The sequence below is a fragment of the Erpetoichthys calabaricus genome, chromosome 2, assembly GCF_900747795.2.
Source record: "Erpetoichthys calabaricus chromosome 2, fErpCal1.3, whole genome shotgun sequence".
NCBI lineage: Eukaryota > Metazoa > Chordata > Cladistia > Polypteriformes > Polypteridae > Erpetoichthys > Erpetoichthys calabaricus.
Genome location: NC_041395.2, coordinates 164,475,828 through 164,490,540, shown reverse-complemented (window position 1 = coordinate 164,490,540; position 14,713 = coordinate 164,475,828). Strand labels below are relative to the sequence as shown.

The 14,713-nt window shown below is 40.2% G+C and overlaps 1 protein-coding gene across 2 annotated transcripts in view; it reads left to right on the top strand.

Annotated features, from left to right (window-relative positions):
* The first annotated feature begins 235 nt into the window (after positions 1–235).
* samd7 (sterile alpha motif domain containing 7) overlaps positions 236–14,713 on the top strand; it is a 65,468-nt gene continuing 50,990 nt past the window's right edge. For both annotated transcript variants that reach the window (XM_028794742.2, XM_028794741.2), the window contains exons 1-2: positions 236–1,135; positions 1,901–1,992. In XM_028794742.2, coding sequence (XP_028650575.2) covers positions 622–1,135; positions 1,901–1,992 — 606 coding nt within the window. In that variant the 5' untranslated portion in view covers positions 236–621. The remainder of the gene's footprint in view (positions 1,136–1,900; positions 1,993–14,713) is intronic.

Genomic DNA, 14,713 nt, shown 5'->3' with positions numbered 1-14,713 from the left:
CAAAAGATAATCATTCATATATTTTACCCATTCACTCTAATTAAGGGGCAAGACAGTCTATCCCGGTAAAGCACCAAGAAAAAAAATCAGCACTAGATTGGGCGCCAGTCCATCAGTGGGTCCACTCACTCACACTGGTACAACTAAGAGTCGCCAGTTAACGTAACAGGTATGTCGCCGGGGTACGTGACTGAAATCTCGCATAGCACACAATTACATGTAAAACAGCAGAAAGCGAATCTTAATTGGGAACGCAGCTTGTGTGTCAAGTGGCTCAGAAAAGTGTCCCAGGAAGGAAGTAATCCGAATCCACTGGGGGTGAATGAAATCACGCATTGAAACTTAGTTGAAAAAGAGCTCCCCTGGATAGTCATATCAGCGTCTTCAAAAAATGAGAAGGTAGGTTCATGCGTTTTTATATTTCAGGTTTTTCGACATAATACGAAGCAACAAAGTCTACCTCAAGACGAAGCATTTCTACCTGAGAGGGAGGAGTCCGATGAGGAGGCACCCGCTAGCTTTCCACAGCAGGGGGCCTTCTGGGAAAATCCGCTTTCCACTAGGTCGCTCATCGCAGGCCTCGTTCGCGTCGGAGAATCCCAGGAGGGTATCGCAAACGCAATGCGAGATTCGCAGGTCGAGCACGACGAGTTCACCGGGAACGCAGCTGTGCACCTTGACGCCCTGCAGGCTCCTAGCCTCCTGAACCCATGGCTGACGATGCAGAGTTCATGCTTCGCAGAGTCTGTGCCTTCCGAAAAGGTTTCGGGAAGTCCCCCGTCTCCCTGCTCTTATACCTTTCCTGGCCATTGTTACCTGCCGCCTGCCGTCGGCTACACGGAGCTACGCGGCGGATTACCGCCGGCTTTTGCTTGCCCCTGGCTGACCTGTATGCCTGAAGAAGGCAACGGAGAGGACGCGACCTTCGCCATGGAAGTGCTGTACAACTGTGGGGAGCCCTGTGTACCGGTAGAGTGCGGAGAGAAGCGGGCGCTGCTGTACCCCTCTCGGCTGTGCCAGGGCAGCCGTGGTCTGTCAATCTTGTACGGAGGCATGTGGCTCACGCCAAATGAGTTTCAGAGCGCCAGCGGAAGAGAGAATGCCAAGGACTGGAAAAGAAGCATCAAGCACAAGGGTGAGAACTTGCATCTTACAGTGACCCTCTTCCGCCAGACCCTGCTGCATCATACAGTGACCCCCTCCCGCCAGACCCAGCGTCATAGTCGCACTGCCCAGGTCTCAAACCTGACGTTCTTTTTGCATACTACACATTTTGTAAAAGCTGTCGAACAGATGTGGTCTCCCTTTCCATTCGAAATGTGTTGGAAACGTTCAACATACGATGCATCAGCTTGCTCTCCCAGCTGTAAGGTTTGTTCCATTTGTGACCAACAGTTAGAAGTGAAATGTATCGTTTCAGTCACCTTTGTCATGTGGAACTGGACTCAGTGGGGTTGACGTTGAAAAATAACATTCTGTACCCCTGAGCTCCCCTCGCTGGCATAAAAAGATGTGAGATGGGAGTGCTGATTTTTAATGAAACTGCCACAGCCTACAGTGTTCACTGTCAGGTTTGAATTTTAAATTAATGTGTAGTACTGTTATCCATATTATCTCTGCTTTTAAAATAAAGGTCTGTAAAGTAAACCTGGTGTAAATAATAAAATGAAACTGTTTTACCAGAGGACTTCTTTGACCTCCTTTGTTTACTTTAGTGTTTTTTTACATGTCCAATAAATCAATTGCTTAAGTCCTTATCTCTACTGTGTGATAGTTCATGTGGTATTTCAGTAGAAGATGTGCAGGCAAGATGAATAAGAAATCAGTACAGCAGATAGAAGAGCATGACTTTCACCTTTTGACTTTTTTTTTTTTTTTTTTTTTTCTTGTTTTATTTTAGGGAGGAATCTGAAATGGTTAATCTCTAGAGGGCTGTTGAGTACTCATCCCCCAGTTTGTGAACACACAGGATGTGATTTCCACCAGTTAACAGTAAGTATAATATTAAAGTAAGAGGTCAAATCTCCAAACAGCATTACATAGTCAGAAAGTCACAGGTTCACAAAAATGCTATCACAAATAGTTCAGAGAGCATCTTCCTCAGTATAACAAACACAATTATGTAGAGGATTTGAACCTACAGCTTTGTGAATTTTCTTTTTTAACTTTATTTTAACCCAATATGCACAAAGAGGTTTTTAGCATTATTACGCCTAAATTACATACCACAAAATCAACGGCTGTTACTCTGCTTATGTAATAAAGAAGCTTCATATGGCTGAATATTAGTGAGTACAATACTCCAGGTTTTTAAAAGAAAGTGTTTATCTGTTTAAAAAAACTTTTTGTTTATAGCAATATCAACTAAATAAAACACAAAAATCCACTTTAGGAATTTCTTTAAAAAATGGATTTTACAATCAATAACTAAGACAATTTATGATGCACAACCCTGGGATCAATTTTCTTTTGTGCCCCAATCTGTAGTCTATCATTGTACCAAGTTTAGATGTCATATTCCATAGCATTGCAAAGTTACACTGATTGGCACAAGGTGTCCCCCTTTTACGAATCTTTTAGTCTCTTAGATCTAAACAATCTCTCAAAACAAGTATTGCAGTTGCAGTTTTTTTATGAAGGAGGTTAGAGGGTGGGGATAATGCCTTTCCTGTGTTTTTAAGGTACTTTTGGGTCACAGGTGGCCTTTACTGCATTGCGAGCACATGAGAATAGTTCATGGTATAATCGCCCCCTCACAGATTCTAGTCAAATTCATTTCTGCCTTCTGGGGGAAGGAGATTATACCTTAAACAAGACACTAGCTAAAACAGTTTTTATTCCTGACACCTTGATATGCGTGATGTGATACAATAACTGAATTTTAGGGGGATAGGGTGCAGGGGAGATTTCCTCCCTGTGAAACTGAGTGGCGGCATAGCATGGCACAGCGTGTCGCTGTGTGATTTAGTGATATTTGATTGGGGGGATGAGGGTCTCCACATGAAACTGTGAGCAGCAGCGTGATACCAGTCTTGGATCAAATGTATTTGTGTCCTGTGAAAGTTTGCATGGGCAGTGACATTCGATCAAAGTTGAAAAAGGAAGAACACTGCTTAGCAAACTAACAGAGAGAGAACATGTAGCAGACAGCATCCAGATATGGTAATTGAACCCATTACGCTTAACTCTTTCAGGGTGGACATCAACTTTTGTCGAAATTCAGGGGTAGAGGACAGTAATCGGGTGTGAACGGCCACAAACTCACTGTTACATTTTAGTTTGACTTTTTTTGTTAGAAGGAAAGTTAGCTTCGTTGATTTGACCTTGATTTCTTGCATGTGTGTGAGTAGCGAAGAGCAAACCACCTCTAAGATGGCATCGACGTCTGGCAAAAGACCAAAGTGAAGACGCAAAGCAAAATACTCCGTGGACAACGTTTTGTGTATTTACGCCGAATAGGACTCTGACTTGCCGGGCTCCAATTTTAATGAAAGTGATCTGGAGATCAAGATCAAAAATGAAAGTGAGGTACTGGCATCAGCAGATCGGTCTCTAGCGAATCGCGGTGCTGAACACCTTCTTGCAGTTGATTCACCTACGGCAACATTTGCCTGAGAGTATCACCACTTGTGATGACAAGAGCAACACACTTGATTGAGTTGTATTGTGACTGCCACCACCGCCCACCCACCAGGCAGCAGACCCAATGTGCTGGCCATCAAGACGCCCCCACACCAGAGATGGCGACTGTGCGGCATCAATAGCCACAGCATGCAACGACATATGTTTTATGTTGATTTTTGTGTGAAACCATCACTTTGTGTGCTTTTCAGAAACATATTCAGCCCTCAGTGTTATACTTTAAAAGTGCATGCCTCAATGCTTCAGCTATACTAAGCAGTACTTAAAAATCAAGCATAGCATCAATTTCTTCAGCAAACATGTCGTTCTCAATAGACTCAAAGCTGTGACACATGGCCTTCATATTTTGTATCTTTATTCTGTAACTTTTCTAGGACTTCCTCAACTGTATGTTTTCTTTCTTTTGTTTTGAAGAAAACATTTCCCTAGTATAAATTTCGAGTCTTATTGCACATCAACCAAACAATCTGTCTGCAGTATTATAGAGATGTGTGTAACAATGTACAAAAATTAGCTGTCACATACACAATATATTTTGTGTCTTTTATGCACAGCACTGACATGTAAAACAAGGGACCAATCACAGACAACTATACATTATTGAAAAGGTCTTAAACTCTGCAGTCTGTTAAAACTTGGTTAATGAGTCTTTCACTGTATGTGGCACGATGTAGGTGGGATCTTTGATAAAAGAAAATTCACTCGGCTGTAATGTGGTGCTCACCTCTGTATATACATGTGCAAATCACATATTCTATTAATGTAAGAGAGCAGACAACATGGACATTTATGATTTACTGTGTATGAAAGAAGACAGTCTTGGATATATAAAAATGCCATTATTGCTTTTGATTGAGTTGTGGGTTTTTTGTACTATACACAAACAACAACTTTGAAATATGATGGTGCCCCGACAGCAGGGCACCTTGTGCATAAAATGGCAACAGGAATATACAGTGGCAAAATATTTTTTTTATATATTACTTATCCCATGCAGTTTGTAGTAAAGACAGAGAAAAAAAATATTCTCATCTGTTTGTGAAGTGCGAATATAATAGTGTTTCTAATAGAACAGGACTCTTGCTCCATGAATGAGGGGTAGAGATGGGTCTTCATTTCAAAAGCACAAACCCATGTGAAGGGGTTTTCTGTTTGTGGACTGCTTTAATTTTTCAGAGCTATTTATTTAACAATATTTTAACAAAAATGTATGTGTTTTGCACATTGTGAGCATACTGCAGGGTTGACAGGAGATGTGGGTTATGCAACATGAGTAATGTGCAATTTATTTATTTTTTTTTCATGGACGTTTTTATATTGTTTGCTAGAGTCCAGTGTTGGTCACAATTGACTCCTGTTCTATCAGAAACATTCTGTCAGCTCTCCATGAAAATTTGTTCATTTTTTTGTCAGCCATTACTACAAACTACATGGGGTAAGTAATAAAGAAAGAAATACAATTTTGGGTTGGAATATTCCTTTAATTTTTTTGTAGGGCTTGCTAAATTTTATGATTGCTTTGTTCTTATTTTCCCTCCAAAGCAAGTAACCATTTTCTCAGTAATTTTTTTTAACAGTTTAGAATATATATCTTTTCATTCCTTTTTGGAAAGTTCATGTTATTTGATCATAGGCAATTTACATTTCCTGTTTGTGTTATATAGATGATCACAATATAAATGCCTATGCCTACTCCTACTGGGAACCATATATAGGTGACAGAGCACTTTTTTAATAATCAATTTGGGGTAGAGATTTTAATGTGAGGTTTAGATGATACAAGTGTCATGGCATACCTCATAGTTCATTAGCTGTCATTAAGAAGAGGGCACACAGACTGATTACAAGAGGTATCGCCAGATGGCTTTTATGTAACTTTGCTTCACTTCTCATGTACAGTTATGTAAGTTAATTATTTAAATTATAGTGATGATTGCTTCCACATTGAGTGCATTGCTATTGCCTAATTATGCAAAGTAACCAGAATACCTAATTCATGCATTGTTGCTCTCCTAATCTATTTATATTATTAGTATGTATCTGGCAAGTGTTTACCCCAAGTAACATGCAAGAAATGTTTGCAGTGTTTTATATATTTACTTTTTTTTTATTTATCTTTCATAAATAATGGAGAAGTCTGACTCCTTTGTACCTTGGTTCATGAGGGGAAATCAGCACTCAGGTGTGTAGTAAATGCTGATGTAATAATAATAAGAAATTGTGGAACATTGTGTAGTCTTACCACCAAGTATTTCCTGTTCGCTTACAGCATCCTGCTTCTTCATGGAACATGAGGACTGCACACCAAAGTATAGCTAATATCGTGTTGTTTAGAATATTCTTAGGTGATACTGTCTTTTTGGTGTTCGGTATTGTTACATAGTGTATTATAAAGACAGGGTTGTAGGCTTCTGTAATCCTTTATCAGGTTCCTATACTATTGTTTACACTCTTTTATCTCATATGCTACATATAATTGGTTGGAGGCACCCAATATAGCAGCGGCCACTCCAGTTTCTTGATTGTGATGTGCAATTTTCATTAAATGTACTGTCTGCTCCCAAGTAGTTAAATATGAGATTGGTCTACAATCGATGGCTTACTATCCTTAAAACTCAAAACACTCAAACCTGGGAATTTATACCAGCAAGACCCAAATGTCTGTGCAGCAGTGGACTCTTTTATTATCACTGACTGCAACTGGAAGCGACACAAGTGGTGTGAGAGACCAAACAAACGTGGTACTGGAGTGGGTATTGGAGCTAGCCTAAAGACTAACCACTATGAACCTGCACTTCCATCTATTCTGTTGTCAAACATCCACTCACTGGAAAACAAAATGGACTATTTGAGACTGGATTTAACTACCCAGTGCAAGGGAGGATCATATTGTGCCCTCATCTTCACCGCGACATGGCTAAATTCCACTTTTCCTGGGACCGCCATTCATGTGGATGGACTAACAACATTCCGTGCAGACAGGAGCCATGCTCTTAGCGGTAAGTCATGGGGAGGAGGTCTGTGTATTTACATTAACAACAATTGATGCACTAACAGTGCATATAGAGTTCCTACTGCTAAATTGTCTATCATTCTACTTGCCAAGAGAATTCACAGCTATTAGCATTACAGCTGTATGCATTCCCCTCAGTGCAAACACGAAAGACACACTATTCACACTGTATCAGTCAGTCAGCGCAATGCAAAATACTAATCTAGACTGTGTGCATATTATTGCTGGAGACTTTAACCAAGCCAACCTGAGGCCAGTTTTACCACATTATTACCAACATGTGGACTTCACAACCATGGGCGAAAACACATTAGACCAGGTTTACACAAACATCATATAAGCATTTGGGGTAGCCCCCCCCTCACATTGGGAATTTGGACCATCTCTCTGTAATGCTTATATCAGCATGCAGGCGACTGCTATCTAGAAGAAAGCAGTTTTAAGCAGATAAGGATTTGCCCAAAGGGAGTAGTTCCAGCACCTCCGGACTGTTCTGAATGCACAGATTGGAATGTGTTGAGAAAGGCTGCCACTGTTAACCAACAAATCAGTTTGTGGTGGTACGCGGAGACTGTGATGGGATTCATATCTAAGTGTATGGAAGATGTGTCCATCATCAAGAATATCACCATATGTGCCAGCTAGAAACACTGGCTCACCAGAGAGGTGTGTGCACGTCTGAGAGCATGAAATGCTGCCTTCAAGTATGGGGACAAAAATGCTCCTTAGATTTGCAAGAGCCAACCTGAACTGGAGCATGAGAGCAACAAAGCATGCTTATGGACAGAATCCAGGGTCACTTCACTGATTCAAATGATCCCGGTTGCTTGCCGCAAGGCATACAGTCGATCACAGACTACAGACAATGACATTATTAATTTCTTTAATACACTTAACACTTCAGCTGGTTTGAAGAAAAAAACAAAACGGTAACAATGAAAGCCCCGCCCAGCCTGGCTGAAGTAGTACTCTGTCTTGACCCAGCTTATATTCAGAGGACACTACGCAGGGTCAACACACGGAAAGCTGCAGGTCTTGACAGCATACCAGGGTGTGCACTCACAGAATGAGCTGACCAACTGATCTTGGCAGACATTTATAATACCTCCCTGAGTCAAACCATTATATTCCCTTGCTTCAAGGCCAGTACTATCCTGCCATTGCCAAAGAAGTCACCAACATCAGTGCTCAATGACTATTCCCCTATAGCACTCACTCGCATTGTGATGAAGTGCTTTGATAGGCTGGTCAAGGATCATATGACATCCAGACTTCCTGCAATGTTTGACCCACTTCAGTTTGCATACCACCCTAACCGCTCTACTGATGATGCCATATCGGCAGCACCTGACCATGACCCATCTGGAGAATAAGAACAGTTATGCAAGGCTGCTCTTCATTGACTTTAGCTCTGCTTTTAATGCAGTTTACCCCCAGCACTTAGTAAGAAAACTTGACCCACTAAGCATCAACACCGTATTACACAACTGGATAGTGGACTTCTTCACAGACAGACTCCAGATGGAGACCATCACCATGAACATGGGGTTCCCCCACGGCTGTGTTCTGAACCCTCTGTTGTTAACTTTGATGACTCTTGATTGTTGGGCTGAGCAAATCATATCAGATTCGCAGATGATACAATGGTGGTGGGCCTCATCAGCATCAATGTTGACTCGGCCTACAGAGTGAAAGAACTCATTGTCTGGTGTGATAACAACAGCCTGTCCCTGAATGTCAGCAAAATGAAGGAGATCATTGTTGACTTATGGAGGAAGTACATGGCACGTACTTCACTTATAATCCATGGCATCACTGTGCAGTCAGGAGGAAGTACCTAGTTCCTGGGGTGCACATCATGGATGACCTGACATGGACTACGAACACCACCTTCCTTGTCAAGAAGGCACAGCAGCATCTACACTTTCTGCGATGGATGAGGAGAGTAAACCTCCCCTCACAACATTCTACAGAGGTGCTATAGAGAGCATCTTGACCAGTAGCCTCTCAGTCTGGTATGGTAGCTGCACTGCTTTGGATCACAAGTCCCTACAAAGAGTGGTGAGGACAGCAGAGAAAATCATCAGAACCTCCTCCGGTCTATACAAGATCACGCTGCCTTAGGAGAGCCACCAAAATAGTCAGAGACTCCACCCATTCAGACTGTTATTTCCATGCATTATTTTAATGTTTTTCATCATTTGAATACTTACCATTGTTCACCAATGTCAAGTTTACATCTTTTGTCACATTAGTATGCCTTAGAATTTGAAATCTATACTAATAAAAGGCAAAGCCCTGACTCACTCACTCACTCACTCATCACTAATTCTCCAACTTCCCGTGTAGGTAGAAGGCTGAAATTTGGCAGGCTCACTCCTTACAGCTTACTTACAAAAGTTAGGCAGGTTTCATTTCGAAATTCTACGCGTAATGGTCATAACTGGAACCTCTTTTTTTGTCCATATACTGTAATGGAAGGCAGCAAGATGGCCGTAGGAGACGGAGTTGCGTGTCGCGTCATCACGCCTCCCACGTAATCATGTGAACTGACTGTGAACTCAGTACGTAGAAAAGGAGGAGCCCCAAAGAGTGCTGAAGAAAACATTCATTACACAATTGACAAGGCAGCGAAACAATAAGAAGCGAGTGAGTGACGCATACAAGCATCTTCATAAGACACGAGGTATAAAAAAGCACGGTGTAAACCGTAAGTTTAAATTAAGTTTATAGAAACGCTCCCGCTGCCGTTTGCAATACCATATTCGCCCCTGCAAAGCGCGGGGATTTTACTATATATATTAAACTATTTCAACCATTCTATGATCTGCTTCTCGCAACTGAAAGAGGGCACCGTGGCAGAAGTTAGCCGACTTGCTGACCAACCACAAGCATTACCTGGTAGGTAACCACCCATACAATCAGATTGTGAATCGGACTACGAATGCCTGCAATGTAATTACCCCGATTTACATGCTGTCAAATGAACGAACCACACGGCGTGGCACAACGTTAGGGTCTTCGCCTCTAGCGCTGACGTCCAAGGTTCAATTCCCGTAAGGGAGTGCAATGAGTGTGTACGCCTGATGAGCCCACAATTACGGCGAAACACGTGTCGCGTACTATGCATCTTCAAAGCACGGTGTAAACCGTAAGTTTAAATTGAGTTTATAGAAACTCTCCTGCCGCCGTTTGCAATACCATATTCGCGAGATACAAGTTTAATGAGAAGACACGAGGTATAAATGAGACTTTGGATGACTTTGTAACAGAGTTAAAATTGCTGGAGCGAGAAACTTTTAACTGCCGGGTCATGTCGTGTGTTCTTGGGTAGGTACACCAAAAAATGTATACATTTATGCATGTAATGGGCAAACAAAAAAATGTACTATATCCGAAAGCACTGCAGTAGTACTCAATGTATCTTTACTTCTTAAATGTTAATGTTTTACTGTTTAATAATTTATGCGCTTCTTATATGTTGTTCAAATTCTTTTATCAAAACACCAGTAACAGCGCACTGCACGATAACGTGGAGTGAATACACTTGACATGAGCATTCATGTTATTTATCCTCTTTCTCTGTACGTTTACCATTCGTTTGCTCAGAGGTTGTTGCGCTTGCTGCTTAATGAGCAGCTCTTCACCCTAGCGTCCCGCTGCTTCTCTTTTTTCGTCGGCATCTTTTCCCATTAAAACTGATTAAATTAGTTTTTGTGTTGCGATAACTTAGTATGTTTTCTTTAATTTTTCAGTTAAGCTGGCACTTAAGTCTTCAATCTGCCTCAAGAATGATTAGCAAAGGTGGTAGGGAATGAAAACGGCACCCGTACACATCCGCCATGGCTGCACTGGTACGCGCAATAAAATCTACAATAAAATAAAATAAAGATAAAAAGAGTAATAAAATCATCACCCCGAAAGCGAATAGTAGACGTGACGTAGTATATGTGTACCAAATTTCAAGTCAATAGGTGAAACGGTTTGCGAGCTACAGGTGATTTAAAATCCTGGACAGACAAACGAATAGCCACGGTAGCGTATTATAGAAGAAGATTTTACTGTTTAATAATTTATATTTATATGCAATGTGCTTCTTATATATTACTTCATATTCTCATATGATAATGATGTTAATGTAAATGCTCTTTATTTGTGGAAAAATAAATTTGGCAATTAACAAACTTATTTTATACATACTACATTTTATTTTTTTCTCTTGCACTCAGTGAGCGAATCCACTGGTTAATCAGCTATATATATATGTAGATATGTATATATATGTGTATATATATGTAGATATGTATATATATGTATATATATATGTAGATATGTGTCTGTGTATATGTATATGTGTGTATGTATGTATGTGTATATGTATATATGTATGTGTGTATATGTATATATGTATATGTGTGTGTGTATATATGTTGATATGTGTGTATATGTATATATATATATATATATATATATATGAATGGAAGAGAAGGTCTGTGATACGGTTTGCATATTTGCAGTTGGAGATCCACAAAGGGAGAAAAAACGAATCACGTATCATAAAATAGTTTTATTCCTGAGCTTTTTCTTGCTCAGCTGTATACATAGGACAAACGTCAAAAAAAATCTCAACACGTGTACAGGAACATAGTGCGTCCTTTCTTCTGACGGCGTTGCGATCTTTGATATATGCACATACTAAATCGACAGGACACACATTCAACTGGGACAACGTGAAAGTAAAATTTAAGGCCAGTACAAAAAGCGCCAGAGAGTTGGCCGAGTCTTGGCTATCAGATGAAAATGCCATCAACAGACACTTGGACATAAACCCAGCATATGCCAACTTAAGAAGGACATATGCACTTTAATTTAACGATACACCCCCCCCCCCTTTGATCATACTGACTTAGTCACCTCCACCCACCCCCCACTGAATGTGTTGCTATATATTGCCTTTGATTCTTGTAAGTCTAAGCATTATCCTCTGATGAAGACCCCTGACAGGGGTTGAAAGCTCAGGAATAAAACTATTTTATGATACGTGATTCGTTTTTTCTCCCTTTGTGGATCTCCAACTGCAAATATATATATATATATATATATGTGGATGTGTATATGTAGATATGTATATATGTGTATATGTATATATATGTTTATGTGTGTGTGTGTGTGTGTATATTATATATATAAAAGACAGCAACACTCATAACAATGACAACACAATTACATTGACAATCATGTTACGTTATTTTTAAAGTGTTTCCTTTTCTTTTTCATAACCTCTTTAACACACTAATTCTCCGCTGCGAAGCGCGGGTATTTTGCTATATATAGATAGATATAGATAGATAGATATATAGATAGATATATGTGTATGTATGTAGATATGTATATATATGTGTATATATATATGTAAATATGTATATGTATATATATGTGTCTGTGTGTATATATATATATATATGTATGTGTGTGTGTGTGTGTGTGTGTGTGTGTGTATGTATATATATATATATATATATATATATATATATATATATATATATAATGTGTGTCTGTGTAAATATATATGTGTGTGTATATATATGTATGTGTGTATGTATGTGTGTATATATATATATATATATATATATATATATATATATGTTGATATGTGTATATATATATATGTATATGTAGATATGTGTATATGTAGATATGTGTATATATATGTATATATGTTTATGTATATATATGTTTACATAACCTCTTTAACACACTACTTCTCCGCTGCGAAACGTGGATATTTTGCTAGTATTCTTATATAACTTGCAATTTTTTTTGTCTCTTTGTCTATTGGACTATACCAGTGCTTCTCAAATAGTGGGGCGCGCCCCCCAGGGGGGGCACGTGGCTCCGTCAAGGGGGGCGCGTTTGACCTCGGGGAACATGCTTTTTTATTTTTCTATTTTGATTTTTTTTACTGTTCTAGAATAAAGTGCAATACCACTCCACTACATTAAAGGGCAGTGGCGCTCTCATTGGCAGAGTGTGCGCAGGGAGCATTCGCTCGGTGGTGTAGGGGTTTTGTTTGCACTGAGCATGCGCGCTTTGCACACAGTACAAAGTATGAGTATGAAGTGTAGACACGAAGTGTAGCAGACCCTCAAGTGACATCATGAAAAATTTTTTAACAGGGATGAGAAGACAGGCGGAGAAAGAAGAAGATAAAGAGACAAACGAAAGTCTCCCGAAAGCTAAGACGAGGAAATATGATGAAGCGTATGTAGCGCTTGGCTTCACTGTGACTACGGTGGGAGACGAGGAAAGACCGGTGTGCTTACTGTGTCTAAAAATGTTGGCAGTGGACAGCATGAAGCCAAATAAATTAAGGCGTCACTTAAAGACATTACACCCTAATCACGCTGATAAGCCGCTTGAGTTTTTTCAGCGAAAACGTGTTGAATATTGCCAGCAATCATCCCGCTTTCTGACTGCTACTTCAGTAAACCAGCGAGCGTTGTTGGCATCATATAAGGTGGCGTACCAAATTGCTCAGTGCAAAAAACCCCACACCATAGCAGAAGAGCTGATACTGCCTGCAGTATTAGACATGGTCTCTGTCATGCTGGATGACGCAAGTGCTGCAAAAATAAAAACTATCCCTCTGTCAAATGACACTGTTGCTAGACGTATAAATGACATTGCTGACGATCTTAAAGAACAGCTGGTAGAAAAACTCAAAGATAAACGTTTTGCCTTACAATTTGATGAAGCAATTGACAGCAACAAAGACTGTTTGTTTATTGCTTATGTACGTTTTGAAATCACAAATTCCCTGTGTGAGGATCTACTTTTTTGTAAATATGTCAGAGACAGAGCCACAGCCGAAGAGCTATTCAAAATGCTAGACTGCTTCCTGACTGAGAATGGGCTAAAGTGGGAGAACTGCATTGGTGTTTGCAGTGATGGTGCACAGACCATGGCAGGGATGAGAAAAGGACTTCGGACTCTAATAAAGAAGGCTTCACCTAATGCTGAGTGGACACACTGTATTTTACATAGAGAGGCACTGGCATCAAGGCACCTTTCCTCTGAATTAAGTGAGGTTATGACTGACATTGTAGGAGTAGTCAATTTAATAAAGACCAGACCACTAAAAACAAGAGTTTTCTCTGCTATCTGTGAGGAGATGGGAGCTGAACATCAAGCTGTGCTGTTTCACAGTGAAGCAAGGTGGCTGTCACGAGGAAAAGTGTTATCCCGAGTTTTTGAGCTCAGAGAAGAGATAAGAATGTTTTTGGAGCAGGAGCACAAGTATGAAGTTGCAAGAAAGTTTAGTGATGAGAACTTTCTGATGAAACTTGCTTACCTGAGTGACATATTTGGAAAGCTCAATGAACTAAATCTACAGCTTCAAGGGAAAAATCAACACCTCCCTCAGGTCACAGACAAGATCAACTCTTTCACTCGAAAGCTTGCAATGTGGGGCAGGCGACTTGATGAAGGAAATACTGTGTCATTTGAGAACTTGCAGGAATTTGTTGACACTACTGACTATGATGTCACCTCAGTGATTCCATATTTTAAGCAGCATATTTCATCACTGATGGGATTCTTTACAAAGTACTTCCCTAAAAACAGTTCCCAGTATGACTGGGTGAGAGATCCTTTTAATGCACCAGCTCCAACTGGTTTTAGCCTTGCAGAGAAGGAGCAGTTCATAGAAATCACATCTGACTCCATATTGAGACTAAGTTTCACATCCCAGACACTGAGTGAATTCTGGCTGAATGTGGAGAAGCAATATCCACTCTTAGGACAAAGAGCTGTGCACATTCTTCTTCCATTTGCAACTTCTTACTTGTGTGAGACTGGCTTCTCTGCTGTTGCTGCTCTGAAAAGCAAATACAGGTCCCGGCTACACATTGAGAAGGAGCTGAGAGTTGCTGTGTCCTGCTTCAAACCCCGCTTCGAAAAGCTGTGCATTGCAAAACGTGCTCATTGTAGCCATTAATCCAGACATCATCTCTGATTAAAAAATCAGCTCAAATTATTTTATATATTTTTGTTTTGCAG